The following is a 25,653-nucleotide window of genomic DNA, read 5'->3' on the forward strand; positions in this document are numbered from 1 at the left end:
AAAAGGACAAGTAGTTTCCCATTAAGAAGTGAACTCCTGGAAGAAGTGTATTTAGGGTACATGATTTGGATAAGGTTTTTAAAAAACTTTTTAGATTCAATTTCTGTTCTGTGAAATAAGGATTTAATGGAGAAACATTCTCTGTAAAACAGAGTACCATATATGGTAAGAACTTACTTTAAAACATTTTACCTGCTTTTATTGAGTTGTCTTAAAGACATCCTAAATTAAATCAGTAGGGCATAATATGTTTATTTCTAGAGATAAATTCCAGAACAATCCATGGATTATCCTCTTTTCTACAATCTACTTGTTTTTTCCCCCTCTAGATTACAAAAGAAAAGGAAAAAAATGAGAAACCACACAGAAATAACAGATTTTATCCTCCTGGGATTGTCAGATGACCCACAGCTTCAGGAGGTGATCTTTGTTTTTCTGCTTATCACCTACATTCTCAGCATCACTGGGAACCTGACCATTATCACCCTCACCCTGCTGGATTCCCACCTCCAGACCCCCATGTATTTCTTCCTCAGAAACTTCTCCTTACTTGAGATTTCATTCACAACTGTGAGCATACCCAAGTTCCTGAGCACCCTGATTACAGGAGATAAAAACATTTCCTTTAATGATTGCATGGCTCAGTTCTCTTTTTTTCATCTTCTTGGGAGTCACTGGATTTTGCCTTCTGGCTGCCATGTCCTATGACAGATACATTGCCATCTGCAAACCTCTGCATTACATGACCATCATGTCCCAGAGTCTGCATACTCCTTGTCTTTGCTTCTTGGTCGGCTTCATTCTTAATCATATTCCCATTACTCATGCTGTTCATACAGCTTGATTATTGTAAGTCCAATGTTATAGACCATTTTACCTGTGACTATTTCCCCTTACTACATCTTTCTTGTTCAGACACTAAATTCCTAGAGATAGTGGGTTTTTCCTGTGCTGTGTTTACATTAATGTTCACATTGGCATTAATAATTCTGTCCTACATATATATCCTCAGAACAATTTTGAGGATTCCTTCTACTAGTCAGAGGATAAAGGCCTTTTCCACCTGTTCTTCCCACATGATTGTCATCTCCATCTCCTATGGCAGCTGCATTTTCATGTATATTAACCCAGCAGCAAAAGACAGAGTGTCTCTGAGCAAGGGAGTTGCTGTGCTAAACACCTCGGTAGCCCCCATGCTGAACCCCTTTATTTACAGCCTAAGGATCCAGCAAGTCAAGTGAGCCTTCCTGGACAGGGCAAGGAAGATTGTATTTTTCTCAAGCAAATGAAAAAAAAAAGTGCAGTCATAAATTAGAGGCATAATGAAGAGCAAGTAAACAAAAACCAGAGTTCTCAAAAGTCTAATACCCACATAGCCTCACTAGAGTTCTATTTCATTGCTTTTATTTCTATTGCCAGCAGTTTGTTGAGGATATTTGAATATATATATTTTTTCCATTTAAATTCCACTCCCTTTTCATTGCACTTCCCTTCCTTTAAACCAGTCTTTCCACTCTATAACTATGAGACTGGCCTCATTTCCTTCTTTTAACTACTTTTAAATTTCAATTTTTCCACAATAATCTTAGAAAACAGAAATCTTAGAAATCTTAGGAAAAGAACAAGAATACAAGAGAAAATGTTTTATGATTTCATCAGGAAAACACTTTTTAGAAATTCAGAAATTATTGTCATGTTTAACATTATTTTTAATTTACTCTACAAGGACCATAAATATAGCTTGACAGTCTTATTGGGATATTACAGGCACTATCTTCTCCATATTGTAGCACACTTAGTAACTATATAAAAACAGTACTACTGAAGGAATGATGTAATTATACATATTTTTTGAGAAAGCAAGAAGCATCTCTCATTAACCAGTTTAAAATTTTCTGTGCCATATAATTTCTCAACTTAAAACACAAGTATGAAGACACAGTTACTTAGGGAAAGCTTGAAGTAGTCCTTATTTCTTCAACTCCATAATTACCGCATATACCATACCAGTTCTTTAAAAAACCCTGAAGAAATAAAACACATACAATAGTGTACATAACACTGAGCTAGCTTTCAAAAGTGTTAAAATAAAATTTGCATTTTATAACTACTGGGCATTTTGTATGACAAAGAAATAACTGAATGTTTTCTAAAGCATTTGGCATTCATTTTCTTTTATTTTACATTAGGCCTTTTGACAACTATGTAAGAATCAATTTATTTGAGGTGTACTGACTTTTCATGAAGTTAATGATTAACACTTTTTGTTAAGGTTTACATGTTGAGCTTTTTTTTAAAGGTTTTTAATTTATTTATTCATTCATAAGACACTCACAAAGAGAGGCAGAGACACAGGCAGAGGGAGAAGCAGGCTCCATGCAGGGAGCCCAATGTGGGTCTCTATCCTGGATCAGGCCCTGGGCTGAAGGTGGCGCTAAACCACTGAGCTACCTGGGCTGCCCCATGTTGATATTTCTAATGATAAGAATTCCTATGATGCAAAACCTTTTTTCACCCAAAAAGATTCCTATAATTATTTGGGTTACACCTAGTAATATATGAGGTGCCAACATCATCTGTCAACTGATACACTTCTGATATTATAAATTCAAATAGAATAATAGCTCAGTTAGATGATGGTAATCAGTAAATGGGAGGCCAGCCAGACATTTTGTAGGAGGGCTTACCTAGAGAGGATAATATACCACTGAAAATAATTAGCAATACACACTGGAATTATTCAAAAATATGATGTGAGTTCAGGATTTAGAGAAAATCTTTATTTTATTTTATTTATTTTTGCAAATTTTTTATTGGAGTCTTATTTGCCAACATATAGTATAACACAAAAGTTCCTGTCAAGTTCCCCCCTCAGCGCCCGTCACCCCATCATCCCATCTCCCCACCCACCTCCCCTTCTACTACCCCTTGTTCGTTTCCCAGAGTTAGGAGTTGATTTAGAGAAAATCTTAATATATTTGGATCCCCTAACAATTTGATTTAATAAACTTTTAAAATTATGAACATGTTACAGCAAAACTTTATTTGTAACTGAAATCTGTCCTCCACTGTCTGAGGAGAGTGAAACCTGGTAGCCTGAACAATACTTCCTTGACCTAAAACATAGGCACTCATCAACCTCAGAATACATGGAGGTAATTGGCACATTATCAAGAAAGCAGATGTCCTACTAGCTTGTGGATAAGAGGCTAACAGTTATAATTAGTCTTCATCAAAATTAAATTATTAGGAGGCCTAGAGAAAAGCTAGAGAGCTATTAGGAACTAGGAATAAAACAGTAAAGGTAGAAAGAAAGTGAGAGAGTGATCAAGGAGGAAAGAGACAATTCAGCATCTAGAAGTTTGAGGAAAGATATGGAGAAGAAACATGTCTAATAAGATATTTCAAATGAAGTGCAGTGCTTTGTGAGATAGAACCTCATTTCTTTTCCTGTAAGTAAATCAATAAAGATTTTGTTGCTCACAAATACACAAGTGATAGACACCAGACAGACACTTAACTAACTTCTTTCTGTCCCAGACTCTTTCTTTACCTGAATAGCACTGACCTTAGAGGGTTTTGTATTGTTGGCTTGCTTGAAAAAAATGAGATAATATGTATATGGTTAGTGCCTGGTAATCAACAAAAGCTCAGAATAAAATATGAAAAGATTCACTATTTGGATACAAAAATAAAGGCAAAGGAATAGAATTTTCCTAAGTAGAAAATTAGTTTTACTATCTCTACTGAAATAGTGAATAAATATTTTCAATGCTTATTTTAATGTGTGTCAGTTATACATTCAACATAGTGTCTATGTATTGTCCCATGTGTGAGCTAGTGGTTTGTTCATCCTTTCCCACTTCTTTCTTTTGTCCCATTATCTAATATTCTCATTTTTCACTACTGTAAATAATCTGCATTTATGACATTAAATGCACACATGTTTTATGTCCACATTTATAATTGTGAGGAAAATAAAGATAATTTGTTAAATGTAACATTATATTACATATTTATGTACATATAGATTCATATATACCTCTATACTATACTATTCTTCTAGTAATAAAAGTGACACCTCTCATTGAAGGAAATGTGGAAATAAACTAGTTAAAAATATCCAATGCCAGACTTCCAGATATTTATTTTATTGATGCACAAAAATCCTCAATATGAGAAAATGTCATATGAACAAATATAAATATAGGTATAAACCTTCTCATCAGTCTTTAATAGGTTGTCCATTTCAGAAGACAATCAAGTCATACTAGAAATACACAGTAGTGTTTTCCACCATTTCATTCTGATAAAGAATTCTTCCTAGATTGCCAACATTCAAAGGATATAAATATGCTAATTCTACTGAGACAAGTCCAGTTTCCGGGAGAAAAATGGATTCCTTGTATAATCACAGAAGAATGAGATTCTAAATCAAACTTTCATACACTCGATATAACATTGTTTGTATATTTGCCTATTTACCTCAATATTTTTGCTTCTTATACTTTTTAATCAATATTTGTAAAAATGATTCACCTTTATCTTTAATGATTCCTCTCCTTGGCACTCTATTTACTTAATGAATTCCCCTGGGCCAACAACAACAAAAAAGACACAGGTAAAGTAAGTCCAGTTCCATTTGTGTAGCATACATAGAGAAGAACATTCCTTATCTTCTATTTTTCAAAGCAGCATTTGCAGGGAAATATAACAGTCCCTGAACCTAAGGAAAATACTACTCATATTTTATAGATATATAATCATAGAATCACAGAATATTGATTTTAAATGTTTGCATGAATAGAAAGAAAAATGATTTAATATAGAAATATTTTGTATTATATGAAAAGAGGCAATGGAAAAATACTAGTCAATCCAGATGTAACTGAATTTATACATGGAATTTGAAAAAGAGATGAAAAGCAAGAATGAGTTGTATTATATAAAAAGTCAGAATTTTACAGTATCAGGAATGAAGGATCTTGTGAGTCAAAGGGAAGTATAATCCCAAAGAACCAAGGAAAAGTTAAGTCAACACACTTGTTCTGAGAGCAAAATAGAAATCAAATATTTTGCTAACTTGATTTACCAGTTCTGAAATTATGTAAATTTAGGCAAATCAGATGATAAAATTTGAGACTAAATCATCAAGAAGAATCAGGAAGTAAGTAAATTTTTTATTCTTCAATATAATATATATATCCAGTTTATTCAAATATTTTTAAAAACCATGTTTATACATGTTTATGGACTTACAACCCCTTCAGTATTGAAAATTTAATAATTGTTTACTACCAAGAGACTATTAATGAAATCCTAAAGCAGGAACACAGAAATAAATCTTGGGTTGTTCATTTTTTTCTAATTTGAAATTATATTCTATTATAGATAGGATTATTTTTTAAATTCCCTATTGGAAGGATATCTGCTTTCCAGTAAATGTTATTTTGGCCATCTACTTATTGATTTTCCATAGCAAAATTGTAAAGAAAGAGAGAAAGAAAGAAAAGTATGCATTGTATAAATTAAAGTATTTTTAGGCAATTATTTAATTTAGTAATAGAAGATTATCTTCTTGTTCTTCTGCCTTTTTATCAGAAAAGGGAAAAAGTGATGAGAGTGATAGCATGGACCAAATCTTTTAGAAAGTGATTCATGAGAGAATGCCAGTAAAACATTGCCATAAACATGCATGTTCCACAGTGAGATGATTACTGTGGTGTCTAATTGTTTAACCTTGTGAAAGTTGCCTAAACTATGTGGACCTCAAAATACAGAATGTGTAGATGGGCCTAAACAACCCCTGTAGGATTTCAGATGCTTTATTTAGATTATTCATAATCCAGACTAGTTTTTATAACTGGTGGAAAGAAACATCAATTAAAATATTTTCATTTTTTATAAAAGGAGCTAAAGAATAATTAGAAGCTTGATTTTAAAGAAACACTAGAAGAAATAGCTTCCTCTTAAATGTCAGCACAAGATATATTTTTATCCATGGCCCATGATAGTGTATTTTCAGCAAAAAGAGATCAATATTTAACTTCAGATAATACTAAATGTGAGATCCAGTAGAAACTGGACAGTTGCTGAAGGAAAACATTTGTTTTTTGATTTCATAGATTACTCATCACTATGGATATTTTTAAGATTCTATACTCTAACCTCAATCGTGTTTTAACTTTTTTATGTCCTATAGGGCACATATATTTTCCATTCTAAAAGGGGGGAAGAAAGGATCGGCAATGAAAAACCACACAGTACCCACAGAGTTCATTCTTCTAGGGCTATCAGATGACCCAGAGTTTCAGACTGTGATTTTTCTCTTTTTAATTATCACATACATATTCAGTGTCACTGGAAATTTGACCATCATCACTCTCACCTTGGTGGACTCCCATCTACAGACCCCTATGTATTTCTTCCTCAGGAACTTCTCTGTATTAGAAATATCCTTTACAACTGTCTGTATTCCTAGATTTCTGGGCACAATTATCACCAGAGACAAAACTATTTCATACAATAATTGTACAGCTCAGTTGTTTTTCTTCATCTTCATGGGCATAACTGAGTTTTATCTTCTAACTGCTATGTCCTATGATCGCTATGTAGCCATCTGTAAACCCTTGCATTACACGACTATCATGAACAAAAGAGTCTGCATTTTACTTGTCTTTTGTGCATGGCTGGCAGGATTCTTAAATATCTTCCCGCCAGTTATTCTTTTCCTCCAGTTAGATTACTGTGGCTCCAATGTCATTGATCACTTTGCTTGTGACTATTTTCCCCTCTTGCAATTATCTTGCTCAGACACATGGCTCCTAGAAGTGATTGGTTTTTACTCTGCAATAGTGATTCTGCTTTTCACTCTGGCACTAATAATTCTATCCTACATGTTCATCATTAGAACAATTCTGAAACTGCCATCTGCCAGTCAGAGAAAAAAGGCATTTTCTACATGTTCCTCGCACATGATTGTCATTTCCATCTCTTATGGAAGCTGCATATTCATGTATGCCAACCCCTCCGCAAAAGAAAAGGCATCCTTGACCAAAGGAGTAGCTATTCTTAATACTTCTGTTGCTCCTATGATGAATCCATTTATATATACCCTGAGGAATCAGCAAGTAAAGCAAGCCTTTAAGGATACTATCCAAAAGGTTCTGTTTTTCTCCAGTAAATGAAAGTATTGCCATTAAAAGAATGAAGTTCTTGTAGATGCTATTATTCACACTTTCTCAAAACCCCATTTCCTTTACTAGAGTTATCTATTTTATTCTTTTTCTTCATTCCCATATTAAAATTTCCCAGTCATTGAACTCAATAAATTTGATAAACTGAATATCGTTCCATAACTTTCTGTACATTCATGTGTTTTATTCAAATGTATTTAGATGAAGGAATACATTTGGATTCGTGGTTATGGTTTTGAATGGAAGTGGTTTGCCTTTGAAGAGACACTGAGCATTTAGTTTGATAGAAAGATTGTCAGGATAGATGCAGATTTCTGAACTTTTCATTCTTATCCAGTAATAGGCATGAATGTTGGTAGAAAAATGTGATTCTATTTGTCATATCCATGAAATCAAATAAACACAATCAACAGGAGATTGAGAATAAAATATAAATATCTACTCAAATATTTTAAAAGATTAGAAATTCATACATAATACAAATCTTTATACTGTTTATAATAATGATGATAGTAATGAGAAGAGAAGGAAAGTAGAAGGGATAGAAGGTAACATAACACTTTTCAGCAATTCCTATATTCTATATCTATTGTTTGTATTGACTCATTTAATCCTACCATCAACTTTATGAGATGTTTTTAATCACTGTTCTCTTTTAGTCAGAGGTATTTTTCTTTAAGTAGATCAAATACCTCCAAAAATTAAAAAATAGGTAGACAACAGACAACGTAAAATATATCAAACGTATAAAATGCACAAAACTATGATAAACCAGTGAAAGTTCATCTTTCTGGACAATTGAGCTTTATTTGTGGCATTTAGAACTGACTTTAGAGTTTGGGCAGTATGGAAGAGAACTAACATCTATTGATAATATTCTACACATTCTATTTTATATTAAGCAAACCACGAATTTATTTTATTTATTTTACAAAACAAATTAGAAAGTGAGCCTTATTATCTCTAATTTATAGGTGAATGAACACAGTGAAATCAACGTTGAGAGGTTTTTCTTTCTTAAATTTTATTTATTTATTCATGAGGGACACAGAGAGAGGCAGAGACACAGGCAGCGGGAGAAGCAGGCTCCATGAAGGGAGCCCGACGTGGGACTCGACCCCAGGTCTCCAGGATCACACCCTAGGCCAAAGGTGGCACCAAACCGCTGAGCCACCGGGGCCGCCCAGCGTTGAGAGTTTAACATATAGTGATGGCAGCTTTCATAACTTGGATTCAGTACATTCATCATATACTCAGTTCGTTAACCTCAAAATCCAGACTTGTTCGGTTACTTTCATTTTCACACTGAGTTCCATTTGTAATAATTTATGAATAAAAGCTCATGTTCAATATTAGAATTGTTACATTAACGGTCTTTCTAATGTGTGATGGACTCATTCAGATTTTTCTTACTTATGGCAGGCATTGGGGGTAGTGATGAAAAAGGAGGATTATTGCTCTAAATAATATCAAATTCTAGTGGGGAGAAAAGCAACATGTAATTAAAATTTAGTTTGATAAATGCAGCAACTTGGGTGTGAGTAGCCTATAGGCCAGAGGATGTTATCATTGTCAAAGAAAATGTCAGTTTTCCCATCTTTCCTCATAGCACAATTATGGTCAGTTTCACAATAATCACTAAATGTTGGCTCTTTTAACCCTAAAGCCACATGCATTGTCTGCTTTGGCTTTCACTCTTATTTCATTTCTTGGTCATTCTCATATATGTTATACCAGAAAAAAGTCACATTATTTCCGCAGTGAAAAGGGTTTTTGGGAATAGGATTATGATACTCTCAAGACTCTCCAAAATGGCTCCCTCTACCCTCAAACTGTATTGTGAATCATACATTCATCATATACTCAGTTTAACCTGCTAACACTCCATATCTATTACGCTCTCAGATCTATTTGAAAGAAGTTATTTATTTTTAAAAGATTTTATTTAGTTACTCATGAGAGACACACAGAGAGAGAGAGAGGCAGACACACAGGCAGAGGGAGAAGCAGGCTCCATGCAGGGAGCCCCATGAGGGACTCGATCTTAGGACTCCAGGATCACACCCTGGACTGAAGGCAGCGCTAAACCACTGAGCCACCTGGGCTGCCCTATTTGAAAGAATTTATATCGACCACAGTCTAGATTTCTAAGACTCTTTCAGGCATTTATCACCTTACATCTAGGAAACACTGAAGTATGTTTGTCAAATTAAATCCATGCACAAACAAGACAAACTAAGAGAAAAACCAATAACAATACTCAGTACCTGTATGTGGCTATTAACAGCATGCTATGAGGAGAATAAGAATCTCAAAAATATAATTTCTTCCTAATTCTTATGGGGAATGTTCATTCAGATGTTATTTCTTTTTTTAAATTTTTTTATTGGAGTTCAATTTGCCAACATATAGCATAACACCCAGTGCTCATCCCACGAAGTGCCCCCCTCAGTGCCCGCCACCCAGTCACCCCAACCCCCTGCCCACCTCCCCTTCCACTACCCCTTGTTCATTTTCCAGAGTTAGGTGTCTCTCATGACAGATGTTATTTCTAAAAAGTCTTTCAAAACAACTACATTGCAGGCATGTGCTAGACATTTGGATCAATAGAGTATACCATATCCATCTTATAAGATTTCAAGCAACACATAAACAGGTAGATATTTAGATATAGAATTGATCTTATATGAAAACATATACCCAGGGCCATATAAATATAAAACATGGGGTTGCTCACAGCATTTGTAGTAATGCAGTAAGAATTCCAAAAGAAAATAAGAAATATAATTAAATGGGTATTCTGGGCAGAGAATAATGATTGCAAATGACAGTCGTGAAAGCAAGAGACGTGAGTAGTGAATCACGTGGAAAGAAACAAAGCAACAAGTAGCCATTGCTTCTCTTGTATGCTTTCCATGAAAAGCTAATTTTATTGACTCAATTTATCATGCACAGAAAAAAATTATGCTATAAAATAGATACTTTCCTCATGTGAATACTACATATATTTATTTTCTTTGTTTAAATGGTAACAATACAGCTTACTAAGGCGTACTGGCGCTGGGGCTTGCCCAGGTGCTTTTAAGGTGGAAAGCCCAGGTGTTTTTCCAATTCTTGAGCAAGGACACCAGGCAGTTGACGGTTATGTGGATGTTGTAACAAGCTCCTCACCTGGCCATGGCCACCACCAGACACAGCACCTTCTCCATCTGGACTCTGACGGTGAGCCTCACTTCATCCCCTTTGGCCACCATTGCTCTCACTGCGGGTCAGCCTGGAAGGGTACTTGCCAGCTCGTTCAGGCCGGGACTGGAGACCTGTGGGGATGTGCTTGGTCACAGATTCTGAAGCCAAAAAGGCATCATCCTTCTTGGCCTGCTTCTTGACTAATTTTTTATTCTTGTTGAGTTTCTTCAGCGACTCAGGGTCCATGTGGAGAACACACACAATATTGGCCTCATCACTGCCAGTCCCCCAAAAGGCTTAAGGAACACTTGGGGCGCACAGTGGAATTAAGCCTGATGGTGCCTGAGAAGTGTCTGTCCTTCTGAGCATCAGAGTTCTTCAGGCTGTCCTGCTGCTCCACCATCTCTGATAATTTCAGGTGCTGGTGCTGGTACCGGGCTGGACTTCCCACACCACCAGTACAGGGTGTTGCTGGAGACTTCGCTGCTTGTCAAACTTCATGCCACGGTAACCAGAAAAGAGAGCAAATTTATCTGTTTTAAACTATGTTGAACATTTTACTGGCCCGTCTAGGATTTTAAATGGGTCCCTTTAATGGGTATGTTTTTCTCCTCCTTTTAAAGAGTGAGACAAATTTATAGGAAACAAAGAATGTATATATGGCCAATATACATTAGAACAGTGATTCAGATCAAAACTATGTCCCCCCCCCCCAAAGAACCCATTGTACCAATTACTGGGGGAGAGGAGAAATCTTGCTGTATAAACATACACAAAGAAATCTTAGAATTTCACAATAGGATGCTATTTCTTTCATAATTCTTTCACAAAAGTACTAAATAAGCCCATCTAAAATGTCAGTTGACGGGATGAGCACTGGGTGTTATTCTATATGTTGGCAAATTGAACACCAATAAAAAATAAATTTATAAAAAAATTTAAATATAAGTGGAACTAGATGCAAAATGCATGAAGCACAAAATAAATTATTTCACTAGCAATTAAAAAAATGTCAGGCTTGGCTTAAGGAGCTTTTTCTCCAAAATAGCAAATCTCAGAAAATTCAAAATGGAAAAGATAACTACTCCTTTGGAATTAACTTAAATCCCTAACCTCAATGCGGAAAGTTACTTTCACTAAAGAAACTCAGAATCTCAAGCTCTTGCATTGGTACTGTCAGATATCACATATACCTGTATAATAATACCATCTCTCATTGGCAAGACTCTCTGTCATTTTTAGATTTAGCACTAAGTTATTTAAAGAATCATAGAATATGGGATTGACAGTTGATTCTCTCACTTATAGATATTACTTAATCATTCTCCATTAGATTCATTTGAATCATAGTAAACCCTTGTATTCTTAAATAATCAGAGCTCTTTGGTGTTCATCATGCCCTTCATCTCTCTATGACATATATCTCCAATTCTAAAGTCCTCAAGCTCACATTGCCCTTTTTGCTCCATCTATAAAATTGGAAGTATATTACTATAATTTATAGCCAAATAGGATCACATGAGCTTCATGGTACAGTATGGTTATCAATATGACTAGAAATTTTCACAATATACAAGAATTTCATCTTTCTTGATTATGTTAACAGACTATGAGCATTTTTCTTGTAAAGAGAATATTTTGTTCATTATTGACTACCAAAGGGCTTCTTATTATAGTGCAGTCATTTACTAAATTATGTGTTAAGATAATCACAAAGGAATGGAGGTCTCAAAATGCCTATTTCGATCTAAACTATTAATATCTCCTGCCCTGAAATTATCATTGCTCTGCTCTGATATCTAGTTTGAATACATTGCTATGCCTGGGCTTTCTAGAACTCCTTGTTTTTCATAACCATAGACAGAAATTGCTACAATCCCCAACAATAGCAGCACCTCTTAAACTCCTTACTTAACAGACAGAAACTCTTTTCTTTCTGGTTCTACTCTCAGGATCTCCACTGTGGACATATATAGGACAAAATCCTATATTTTAATCATTAAGGTACCAGATGGAACCGTACGATTAGACTTCCATAGGTATTCAACTTTATTTTTAGTGGAGTTCAATTTGCCAACATATAGCATAACACCCAGTGCTCATCATGCCAAGTATCCCCCTCAGTGCCTGTCACCCAGTCACCCCAAAGACTCACTCACCTCCCTTTCCACTACCCCTTGTCCCTTTCCCAGAGTTAGGAGTCTCTAATGTTCTGTCCCCCTCACTGATATTTTCAATCATTTCCTCTCCTTTCCCCTTTATTCCCTTTCACTATTTTTTATATTCCCCAAAATGAATGAGAACACATAATGTTTGTCCTTCTCTGATTGACTATTTTCACTCAGCATAATACACTACAGTTCCATCCACGTCAAAGCAAATGGTGAATGTTCATCCTTTCTGATGGCTGAGTACTATCCCATCGTATATAGACCACACCTTTATCCATTCACCTTTCGATGGACACCGAGGCTCCTTACACAGTTTGCTATTGTAGACATTGCTGCTACAAACATTGGGGTGCAGGTGTCCCGTCACTTCACTGCATCTCCATCTTTGGGGTAAATTGCCAGCAGTGCAATTGCTGGGTCGTAGGGCAGATCTATTTTTAACTCTTTGAGGAACCTCCACACAGTTTTCCAAAGTGGCTGCACCATTTCACATTCTCACCAACAGTGTAAGAGAGTTCCCTTTTCTCCACATCCTCTCCAACTTTTGTGGTTTCCTGCCTTTTTTTAAATTTTTATTTATTTATGATAGTCAGAGAGAGAGAGAGAGAGAGAGAGAGAGAGAGGCAGAGACACAGGCAGAGGGAGAAGCAGGCTCCATGCACCGGGAGCCCGACATGGGATTCGATCCCAGGTCTCCAGGATCGCGCCCTGGGCCAAAGGCAGGCGCCAAACCGCTGTGCCACCCAGGGATCCCATGTGGTTTCCTGCCTTGTTAACGTTCCCCATTCTCACTGGTATGAGGTGGTATCTCATGGTGATTTTGATTTGTATTTCCCTGATGGCAAGTGATGCAGAGCATTTTCTCCTGTGCATGTTGGCCATGTCTATGTCTTCCTCTGTGAGATTTCTCTTCATGTCTTTTGCCCATTTGATGATTGGGTTGTTTGTTTCTTTGGTGTTGAGTTTAAGAAGTTATTTATAGATCTTGGACACTAGCCCTTTATCTGATACATCATTTGCAAACATCTTCTCCAAATCTGTAGGTTGTCTTTTAGTTTTGTTGACTGTATCCTTTGCTGTGCAAAAGCTTCGTATCTTGATGAAGTCCCAATAGTTCATTTTTGCTTTTGTTTCACTTGCCTTCGTGGATGTATCTTGCAAGAAGTTACTGTGGCTGAGTTCAAAAAAGAGTGTTGCCTGTGTTCTCCTTTAGGATTTTGATGGAATCTTGTCTCACATTATGATATTTCATCCATTTTAAGTTTATCTTTGTGTATGGTGCAAGAGAGAGGTCTAGTTTCATTCTTCTGCATGTGGATGTCCAATTTTCCCAGCACCATTTATTGAAGAGACTGTCTTTCTTCCAGTGGATAGTCTTTCCTCCTTTGTCGAATATTAGTTGACCATGAAGTTGAGGGTCCACTTCTGGATTCTGTCTTCTGTTCCATTGAACTCTGTGTCTGTTTGTGCCAGTACCACACTGTCTTGATGACCACAGCTTTGTAGTACAACCTGAAATCTGGCATTGTGTTGCCCCCAGCTATGGTTTTCTTTTTTTAAATTCCCCTGGCTATTCAGGGTCTTTTCTGATTCCACACAAATCTTAAGATGATTTGTTCCAACTCTCTGAAGAAAGTCCATGGTATTTTGATAGGGATTGCATTAAAAGTGTAAATTGCCCTAGGTAACATTGACATTTTCACAATATTAATTCTGCCAAAAAAATTTAAAAAAAAACTTGCCAATCAATGAGCATGGAATATTTTTCCATCTCTTTGTGCCTTCCTCCATTTCTTTCAGAAGTGTTCTATAGTTTATAGGGTAGAGATCCTTTACCTCTTTGGTTAGGTTTATTCCTAGGTATCTTATGCCTTTGGGTGCAATTGTAAATGGGATTGACTCCTTAATTTCCATTTCTTCAGTCTCATTGTTAGTGTATAGAAATGCCACTGACTTCTGGGCATTGATTTTGTATCCTGCCATGCTACCAAATTGCTGTATGAGTTCTATCAATCTTGGGCTGGAGTCTTTTGGGTTTTCTATGTACAGAATCATGTCATCTGTGAAGAGGGAGAGTTTGACATCTTCTTTGCCAATTTGAATGCCTTTTATTTCTTTTTGTTGCCTGATTGCTGAGGCTAGGACTTCTAGTACTATGTTGAATAGCAGAGGTGAGAGTGGACATCCCTGTCTTGTTCCTGATCTTAGGGGAAAGGATCCCAGTGTTTCCTCATTTAGAATGATATTTGCTGTGAACTTTTCGTAGATGGCTTTTAAGAAGTTGAGGAATGTTCCCTCTATCCCTACACTCTGAAGAGTTTTGATCAGGAATGGATGCTGTATTTTTCAAATGCTTTCTCTGAATCTATTGAGAGCATCCCCTGGTTCCTAGTTTTTCTCTTGATATCTATCACAGTGATTGCTTTACTAGTGTTGAGCCAGCCTTGCATCCTGGGGATGAATCACACATGGTCATGGTGAATAATCTTCTTAATGTACTGTTGGATCCTATTGGATAGTATCTTCTAGAGAATTTTTGTATGTGTGTTCATCAGGGATATTGGTCTATAATTCTCTTTTTTTGGAGGGGTATTTGCTTTGGAGTTAAGGTGATGCTGGCTTCATAGAACGAATTTGGAAGTATTCCATCTCTTTCTATCTTTCAGAACAGTTTTAGAATAGGTATTTTTTCTTCTTGAACATTAGATAGAATTCCCCTGGGATGCTATCTGGCCCTGGCCTTTGTGTCTGGGGAGATTTTTGATGACTGCTTCAACTTCCTCCCTGGTTATGGGCCTTTTCAGGTTTTCTATTTCATTCTGTTCCCGTTTTGGTAGTTTGTGGTTTCCAGAAATGCATCCATTTCTTCCAGATTACATAATGTATTGGTATATAGGTGTTCATAATACATTTTGAAGTCATATGTAGGGCATCCCTGGGTGACGCAGCGGTTTGGTACCTGCCTTTGGCCCAGGGCGTGATCCTGGAGACCCAGGATCGAATCCCACGTCGGGCTCCCGGTGCATGGAGCCTGCTTCTCCCTCTGCCTTTCTCTCTCTCTCTCTCTCTCTCTCTCTCTCTCTCTCTCTCTCTGTATGACTATCATAAATAAATAATTTAAAATTTTTTTTTAAAATAAAAAATTAAAAAATTAAAAAAATAAAATCATATGTTTTTCCATGGTATTGGTTCTGATCTCTCCTTTTTCATTCGTGATTTTTTTAAATTTTTATTTATTTATGATAAAGGGCTAGTTTCCAAGATCTATAAAGAACTCTTGAAACTCAATGCCAAAGAAACAAACAATCCAATCATGAAATGGGCAAAAGACATGAACAGAAATCTCACAGAGGAAGACATAGACATGGCCAACAAGCACATGAGAAAATGCTCCGCATTTCTTGCCATCAGGGAAATACAAATCAAAACCACAATGAGATACCACCTCACACCAGTCAGAATGGGGAAAATTAACAAGACAGGAAACAACAACTGTTGGAGAGGATGTGGAGAAAGGAGAACCCTCTTGCCCTGTTGGTGGGAATATGACGTGGTGCAGCCTCTCAAGGAAACTGTGTGGAGGTTCCTCAAAGAGTTAAAAATAAGGCAGCCTTGCTTGGTTAGTGGTTAGCACTGTTCTCAGCCCAGGGCCTGATCCTGGGGAACCAGGATCAAGTTCCAAATCAGGCTCCCTGCATCAAGCCTGCTTCTACCTCTACTTGTGTCTCTGCCTCTCTCTCTCTCTCACACTCTCTCTCTCTGTGTGTCTCTCATGAAACAATAAATAAAATCTTAAAAAACATTAATAATAGAGCTACTCTATGACCCAGCAATTGCACTACTGGGTTTTACCGCATAGATACAAATGCAGTGAAATTGCAGGACACCAGCACCCCATGTTTATAGCAGCAATGTCCACAATAGCCAACTGTGGAAGGAGCCTCGGTGTCCATGGAAAGATGAATGGATAAACCAGCTGTGGTCTATGTATACAATAGCATATTACTCAGCCATTAGAAATGATGAATACCCACCATTTGCTTCAACATGGATGGAACTGGAGGGTATTATGCTGCGCAAAGTAAGTCAATTGTAGATGGACAACATTATACAGTTTCATTCATAGGGGAACATAAAAAATAGTGAAAAGGATTATAGAGGGATGGAGAGAAAATGAGTGGGAAGTATCAGGGAGGGTGACAGAACATGAGAGACTCCTAACTCCTGGAAATGAATAAGGGGTAGTGGAAGGGGAGGTGGGCAGGGGTTGGGGTGACTGGGTGATGGGCACTGAGCGGGCACTTGATGGGGCGAGCCGTAGGTATTATGCTATATGTTGGCAAATCGAACTCTAATAAAAATATACAAAAAAAAGAACCTAAAGGTAGAAGTCCGATTTGTGAATGTATTAAATGCTTACAGAGCTGATGACAACATCAGTGACTTAATAGGAAGGTCTCTAGGCTTTCAGCCTGACAATTATCAGCCTAAGCTACAAAATGATAAGTCTAATATTCTTCAGTTATGTACAGAACATTTTTTCACTCATATGTTTATTTGTTGTGTATCAAAATGCTAACTGCTCTGTGCCAAAGTGGGCAACCAGTAAAAATCAGGTGAAGGCAAGAATAATTTGAGAAAATACTGGGAAAGATGTAGGAAAGGATTTTTACGTGGCAAAGGTCTTGTAGAATTATAGGTTTGGTCATGGCAGTTGAAGTCATGTCAGTTGCTTTGTTAGATGGATATAGAAACACCTTGTGCCCCCGATGTTTATAGCAGCAATGTCCACAATAGCCAAATTGTGGAAGGAGCATCAGTGTCCATTAAAAGATGAATTGATAAAGAAGATGTGGTTTATGTATACAATGGAATATTACTCAGCCATTAGAAACGACAAATACCCACCATTTGCTTCAACGTGGATGGAACTGGACGGTATTATGCTGAGTGAAGTAAGTCAATCGGAGAACAAACATTGTATGTTCTCATTCATTTGGGGAATATAAATAATAATGAAAGGGAATATAAGGGAAGGGAGAGGAAATGTGTGGGAAATATCAGAAAGAGAGACAGAACATAAAGACTCCTAACTCTGGGAAATGAACTAGGGGTGATGGAAGGGGAGGAGGGCAGGGGGTGGAGGTGAATGGGTGATGGGCACTGAGGGGGGGCACTTGACGGGATGAGCACTGGGTGTTATTCTGTATGTTGGTAAATTGAACACCTATAAAAAATAAATTTATTATCATTAAAAAAAAAGAAACACCTTGTGCCATAACCACTCCTCATGTGGTTCCAATTTATCCAGGAAAAAAAAGCCTCAAGCAGATAATGAAACTGAGTAAAGTTTCAGTTAGTGATAAGGGAAATATTCTTAGAAAAAAAGGATACACCTTAAAGTTCATGATTTCATTGCCCCCAGGGTAAGGAAGTGTGCTATGAATAAATCTAGTCCAAAATATAAAGTAAAAGGATAGTGTGCACTTAAAATCATAAAAAATTATGTTTCACTTGGACTAAGTTATTTAAAGAATCCCTAAAAAATTATTTTTCTGAAATACAAGTCATGACCACTTAGTAGAGTATAAAGTCAATTTGATGATATTTGCATTTATTTTTCATGAGATAAATTAGAATAGAAAGCACCACAGAGCAAGGTAGATAAATATTCTTTTTTGGAAATGTTTTGTTTCACTAACATGCATGTGTCTATTTGTGTGTGTATGTATTTGTGTGTGCATATACATTGGACTACAATATAAAATGTATATCTTGCCATTTGTGCTCAAAATATTTGAAAGCTGAGTTTCAAAGCTATCCAATGACATGTCAGCAGAGCTGAGAGCGTGAATTTTCAAAAAAATATTTACTGTCAAGGAAAACAAAATACATATAAAAATATATTCCTTGGCTTTTCTAAATAAGTCCATTGTGACCTATGTTTTGCCACCCTCTTCTCAGATCTTGAGTCCCTTAGTTTTATGTGCAGATTGGATAGAAATTAGGACCCAGGACTGAGAAACCATACATCAATAAGTAGTTTCATCCTTCTGGGATTGACCAATAACCCTCAAACACAGATACTTATTTTTTACATTTCTACTTATCACCTACATATTGGGTGTAACTGGAAACCTGACCATCATCATTATCATAGTAGTGGATTCTCACCTGAAAACTGTAATGTAGAGGAGGGGCAAGATGGTGGATGAGTAGGGTCCCCAAATCACCTGTCCCCACCAAATTACCTAGATAACCTTCAAATCATCCTGAAAATCTACGAATTCGGCCTGAGATTTAAAGAGAGAACAGCTGAAACGCTACAGTGAGAAGAGTTCACGCTCCTATCAAGGTAGGAAGACGGGGAAAAAAGAAATAAATAAAGAAAAGGCTTCCAAGGGGGAGGGGCCCCACGAGGAGCCGGGCTAAGACCGGGGCGAGTGACCCCAGGACAGGAGAGCCCCGTTCTGGACAAGCAGGAGCTTCACCAATCTTCCCGGGCGGAAAGGGGCCCGCAGGGCGTTAGAGTAGGACCCAGGAGGGCGGGGATGCCCTCGGGCTCCCTGGGACACTAACAGACACCTGTGCACCCAGGAGAGTGCGCCGAGCTCCCTAAGGGCTGCAGCGCGCACACGCATTGACCCGGGAACAGCTCGGAGGGGCTCTGGCAGAGGAAGAGGCTCCGTGTGGAGGAGGCTGCGTGGCTCCGGGAGGAGCTCGGAGGGGCTCGGGCGGCAGCTCCGTGGAGAGGCGGCTGTTCGGCCGGAGCGCGAATCCAACAGCGCAGGCCCAGAGCACTGGGCGCCGGGACACAACCCAGGATGCGACCTCCCCCCGAACAGGCAGAGGCCGGGAGGGCCCAGGACAGCAAGGACGCTCCTGCCCCAAGCTGAGCAGATCAGCGGCCCCGCCACTGGAGCCCCCAGGCCCTGCAGACTGAGAGCTCCGTTGTTACTGTGGGAGCTGAATCCAGGGCTCCAGAGCTGGCGCAGCCATTGTGGTTGTTCCTCCTGGGGCCTCATGGGGTAAACAACCCCCACTGAGCCCTGCACCAGGCAGGGGCAGAGCAGCTCGCCCAAGTGCTCACACCTGAAAATCAGCACAACAGGCCCCTCCCCCAGAAGACCAGCTAGAAGGACAAGTTTCAGGGGAAGTCAAGGGACTTAAAGTATAGAAAAACAGAAGATACTCCCCCGTGTTTTTTTTTTTTTTTTTTTTTTGCTTTTTGATTTCTGTTTGCTTCCCCCACCCTATTTTTCTTTCTTTCTTTTTCTTTCTCTTTTTCTTCTCTTTATTTCTTTTCTTCTTCCTTTTTCTTTTTTCTTTTTCTCTTTTCTTTCCTTCTTTCTCTCCTCTCTATTTCTCCTTTTCCCAATACGACTTATTTTTGGCCACTCTGCACTGAACAAAATGACTAGAAGGAAAAACTTACCTCAGAAGAAAGAATCAGAAACAGTCCTCTCGGGATCCCTGGGTGGCACAGCGGTTTGGCGCCTGCCTTTGGCCCAGGGCGCGATCCTGGAGACCCGGGATCGAATCCCATATCGGGCTCCCGGTGCATGGAGCCTGCTTCTCCCTCTGCCTGTGTCTCTGCCTCTCTCTCTCTCTCTCTCTCTCTGACTATCATAAATAAATAAAAAATAAAAAAAATAGTTTAAAAAAAAGAAACAGTCCTCTCTCCCACAGAATTACAAAATCTGGATTACAATTCAATGTCAGAAACCCAATTCAGAAGCACTATTATACAGCTACTGGTGGCTCTAGAAAAAAAGCATAAAGGACTCAAGAGACTTCATGAATGCAGAATTTAGATTGAATCAGGCAGAAATTAAAAATCAATTGAATGAGATGCAATCCAAACTAGAAGTCCTAACAACGAGGGTTAACGAAGTGGAAGAACGAGTGAGTGACAAAGAAGACAAGTGGATGGCAAAGAGGGAAACTGAGGAAAAAACAGACAAACAAAAGACCATGAAGATAGATTAAGGGAAATAAACGACAGCCTGAGGAAAAAAGCCCTACGTTTAACGGGGGTTCCCGAGGGCGCCAAAAGATACAGAGGGCCAGAATATGTATTTGAACAAATCCTAGCTGAAAACTTTCCTAATCTGGGAAGGGAAACAGGCATTCAGATCCAGGAAATAGAGAGACCCCCCCAAAATCAATAAAAACTGTTCAACACCTCGACATTTAATAGTGAAGCTTGCAAATTCCAAAGATAGAGAGAAGATCCTTAAAGCAGCAAGAGACAAGAAGTCCCTGACCTTTATGGGGAGGAGTATTAGGGTAACAGCAGACCTCTCCACAGAGACCTGGCAGGCCAGAAAGGGCTGGCAGGATATATTCAGGGTCCTAAATGAGAAGAACATGCAACCAAGAATACTTTATCCAGCAAGGCTCGCATTCAGAATGGAAAGAGAGATAAAGAGCTTCCAAGACAGGCAGGAACTGAAAGAATGTGTGACCTCCAAACCAGCTCTGCAAGAAATTTTAAGGGGGACTCTTAAAATTCCCCTTTAAGAAGAAGTTCAGTGGAACAATCCACAAAAACAAGGACTGGATAGATATCATGATGACACTAAACTCATATCTGTCAATAGTAACTCTGAACATGAACGGGCTTAATGACCCCATCAAAAGGCGCAGGGTTTCAGACTGGATAAAAAAGCAGGACCCATCTATTTGCTGTCTACAAGAGACTCATTTTAGACAGAAGGACACCTACAGCCTGAAAATAAAAGGTTGGAGAACCATTTACCATTCAAATGGTCCTCAAAAAAAGCAGGGGTAGCCATCCTTATATCAGATAAACTAAAATTTACCCCAAAGACTGTAGTGAGAGATGAAGAGGGACACTATATCATACTTAAAGGATCTATCCAACAAGAGGACTTAACAATCCTCAATATATATGCCCCGAATGTGGGAGCTGCCAAATATTTAAACCAATTAATAACCAAAGTGAAGAAATACTTAGATAATAATACACTTATACTTGGTGACTTCAATCTAGCTCTTTCTACCCTCAATAGGTCTTCTAAGCACAACATCTCCAAAGAAAGAAGAGCTTTAAATGACACACTGGACCAGATGGATTTCACAGATATTTACAGAACTTTACATCCAAACTCAACTGAATACACATTCTTCTCAAGTGCACATGGAACTTTCTCCAGAATAGGCCACATACTGGGTTACAAATCAGATCTTTACCAATGCCAAAAGATTGGGATTGTCCCCTGCGTATTTTCAGACTACAATGCTTTGAAATTAGAACTAAATCACAAGAAGAAGTCTGGAAAGATTTCAAGCACGTGGAAGTTAAGGACCATCCTGCTAAAAGATGAAAGGGGTAAACCAGGAAATTAGAGAAGAATGAAAAAGATTCTTGGAAACTAATGAGAATGAAGACACAACTGTTCAATTTCTTTGGGATACAGCAAAAGCAGTCATAGGGAAATGCATCGCAATACAAGCATCCATCCAAAAACTGGAAAGAACTCAAGTACAAAAGCTAACCTTACACCAAAAGGAGCTGGCAAAAAACAGCAAATAAGTCCTACACCCAGCAGAAGAAGAGAGTGAATAAGTATTTAAGCAGAACTCAATGAAATCAAGACCAGAAGAACTGTGGAACAGATCAACAAAACCAGGAGTTGGTTCTTTGAAAGAATTAATAGGATAGATAAACCATTAGCCACCCTTATTAAAAAAAGAGAGAAACGATTGAAATTAATAAAACCAGGAATGAGAAAGAACACCATAAACACCAAAGAAATACAAACGATTTTAAAAACATTGTATGAGCAGCTCTATGCCAATAAATTAGACAATCTAGAAGAAACGGACACATTTCTGGAAAACTACAAACTACCAAAACTGGAATAGGAAGAAATAGAAAATCTGAACAGGCCAATAACCACGGAGGAAATTGGAGCAGTCATCAAAAACCTCCCAGGGGGCAGCCCTGGTGGCGAAGCGGTTTAGTGCCGCCTGCAGCCCAGGGCGTGATCCTGGAGACCCTGGATCCAGTCCCACGTCGGGCTCTCTGCATGGAGCCTGCTTCTCCCTCTGCCTGTGTCTCTGCCTCTCTCTCTCTGCATCTCTATGAATAAGTAAAAAATCTTAAAAAAATTTTTTAAAAAACCTCTCAGGACACAAAATTCCAGGGCCAGATGGCTTCCCAGGGGAATTCTATCAAACGTTTAAAGAAACCATACGTATTATACTAATGGTGTTCGGAAAGATAGAAAGAGATGGGATACTCCCATACATGTTCTACAAGGCCAGCATCACCTTAATTCCAAAAGTAGACAGAGACACCACCAAAAAGGAGAATTATAGACCAATATCCCTGATGAATATGGATGCAAAATTCTCAACAAGATACTCGTCAATAGAATCCAATAGTACATTAAGAAGATTATTCACCATGACCAAGTGGGATTTCTTCCCAGGATGCAAGGCTGGTTCAAAACTGGTAAAGCAATCAATGTGATTGATCAAATCAGCAAGAGAAAAAACAAGAACCATATGATCCTCTGAATGGATGCAGCGAAAACATTTAATAAAATACAGTATCGATTCCTTTTTTTATAATAAATTTATTTTTTATTGGTGTTCAATTTGCCCACATACAGAATAACACCCAGGGCTCATCCTCTCAAGTGTCGCCCTCAGTGCCAGTTACCCATTCACCCCACTCCTCGCCCTCCTCCCCTTCCACCACCCCTAGTTAATTTCCAAGAGTTAGGAGTCTTTATGTTCTGTCTCCCTTTCTGACATTTCCCACACATTTCCTCTCCCTTCCCTCATATTCCCTTTCAGTATTATTTATATTCCCCAAATGAATGAGAACGTATAATGTTTGTCCTTCTCCGATTGACTTACTGCACTCAGCATAATACCCTCCAGTTCCATCCATGTTGAAGCAAATGGTGGGTATTTGTCATTTCTAATGGCTGAGTAATATTCCATTGTATACATGAACCACATCTTTTTTTTTTTTGCAAGCACATGGGGGTTTATTAGCAAGCTTGAACTTGGGTCCAAGTATACCTGACATAGCGGAGCAGGGACTTGGACCCCGAGATGGGTTACAGCTGGGTTTTTATGGGCTGGTCTAGGGGTAAGGTGGGGTTTTTAAGTAAGGGTGGGGGTGTGAGAATCTCCAGTAAAGAGGTCTCACAAGCTCTTGCTTCCTTATTCCAATAAGGACGTGCTTTGTGTTTTTTTTCTGTAGCCAGAGTAAGATAGAGTTCAGTACCTGGTCACAGTGGCCTGAGATGGCTACCGAAGCTACAATGGCTGTATTTGTGCCAATGTTAAACTTGAATGGCCCTAATTCTCTCAGCCTCCACATGGTAAGATGTCTTCCAGCGGTTTCTTGGTCACGGTCTGTGCTGTTTTATGTTTGATGGGAAATGCCTCTGTCCATCCTGAAAAATTATCTACAAACACTAGTAAATACCTGTATCCATATTTTCCAGGTTTTACCTCAGTGAAGTCCATTTTCCAGTAGGTTCCTGGGTGGTCCCCCCGGAGCCGGATACCCAGGTTAGATTCATGGGCAGTGACATTAGTTAATTGGCACGCATGGCAGCTTGCCGCAATCTGCTCAATCTTTGCTCGAGAGTATTTAATAGTGATCTTTGCAAGTCGTATGAGGTCTTCCATCTTCTTTGTTCCCATATGAGAACTCCAATGCATTTTGGATAGGACCTGTCATCCTAGTTCCTCTGGCAGGATGATACTGGAGTCCACAGCCCTCCACCAGCCACGCAAGCATTGGGTCATAGGCAAGCGTTTGATTTAGTGTAAATCAGTTTCAGTATAGTTGGGGTGTCAGTGGATGATGACTAGGGCCTTGGGCAGCCAGAGGACCCTCGGGAGTTCAAGAATCTCCGTTTTGTTTTTAATAGTCATTCCTTCTGCTGTCAGAAGCCCTCTCTCTCTATTAAAAGGGCTCCGTGGATATGAGTGGTGGTGAAGGCGTACCTGCTGTCGTTGTAAATGTTTATTCGTTTACCTTCTCCCATGGTCAGCACTTTGGCCAGTGCGATCAGTTCTGCCCATTGAGCCGATGTTCCAACTGTCAATGGCTCTGACCAGCTGGTCTCCATTTCCGTGGTTACAGCTGCCCCCGCATTTCTTTTTTTTGTTGTTGTTGTTGTTAATAATAAATTTATTTTTATTGGTGTTCAATTTGCCAACATACAGAATAAGACCCAGTGCTCATCCCGTCAAGTGTCCCCCTCAGTACCCGTCACCCATTCAACCCCACCCCCCGCCCTCCTCCCCTTCCAACACCCCTAGTTCTTTTACCAGAGTTAGGAGTCTTTATGTTCTGTCTCCCTTTCTGATATTTCCTACCCATTTCTTCTCCCTTCCCTTCTATTATCTTTCACTATTATTTATATTCCCCAAATAAATGAGAACATACAATGTTTGTCCTTCTCCAATTGACTTATTTCACACAGCATAATACCCTCCAGTTCCAATCATGTTGAAGCAATTGGTGGATATTTGTCATTTCTAATGGCTGAGTAATAGTCCATTGTATACATAAACCACATTTTCTTTATCCATTCATCTTTCGATGGACATCGAGGCTCCTTCCACAGTTTGGCTATTGTGGACATTGCTGCTATAAACATCAGGGTGCAGGTGTCCCGGCGTTTCACTGCATCTGTATACTTGGGGTAAATCCCCAAAAGTGCAATTGCTGGGACGTAGGGCAGATCTATTTTTAACTCTTTGAGTAACCTCCACACAGTTTTCCAGAGTGGCTGCACCAGTTCACATTCCCACCAACAGTGTAAGAGGGTTCCCTCTTCTCGGCATCCTCTCCAACATTTGTGGTTTCCTACCTTGTTAATTTTCCCTATTCTCACTGGTGTAAGGTGGTATCTCATTGTGGTTTTGATTTGTATTTCCCTGATGGCAAGTGATGTGGAGCATTTTCTCATGTTTATGTTGGCCATGTCTATGTCTTCCTCTGTGAGATTTCTGTTCATGTCTTTTGCCCATTTCATGATTGGATTGTTTGTTTCTTTGGTGTTGAGTTTAAGAAGTTCTTTATAGATCTTGGAAACCAG

The 25,653-nt window shown here is 38.6% G+C and overlaps 1 protein-coding gene and 2 pseudogenes across 1 annotated transcript; 2 read left to right on the forward strand and 1 right to left on the reverse strand.

The window, feature by feature from the left end:
• The first annotated feature begins 351 nt into the window (after positions 1-351).
• Positions 352-1,289, forward strand: LOC129511982 (olfactory receptor 6C1-like; annotated as a pseudogene).
• Positions 1,290-6,248: 4,959 nt separating this feature from the next.
• LOC129511868 (olfactory receptor 6C3-like) lies at positions 6,249-7,187 on the forward strand. The gene has a single exon (XM_055328968.1). The coding sequence runs from the start codon at positions 6,249-6,251 to the stop codon at positions 7,185-7,187; it is 939 nt and encodes a 312-aa protein (XP_055184943.1).
• Positions 7,188-10,217: 3,030 nt separating this feature from the next.
• LOC129512131 (60S ribosomal protein L10a-like) lies at positions 10,218-24,678 on the reverse strand (annotated as a pseudogene).
• Positions 24,679-25,653: the final 975 nt, after the last annotated feature.

The sequence above is a fragment of the Nyctereutes procyonoides genome, unplaced genomic scaffold, assembly GCF_905146905.1.
Source record: "Nyctereutes procyonoides isolate TBG_1078 unplaced genomic scaffold, NYPRO_anot_genome, whole genome shotgun sequence".
Lineage (NCBI taxonomy): Eukaryota > Metazoa > Chordata > Mammalia > Carnivora > Canidae > Nyctereutes > Nyctereutes procyonoides.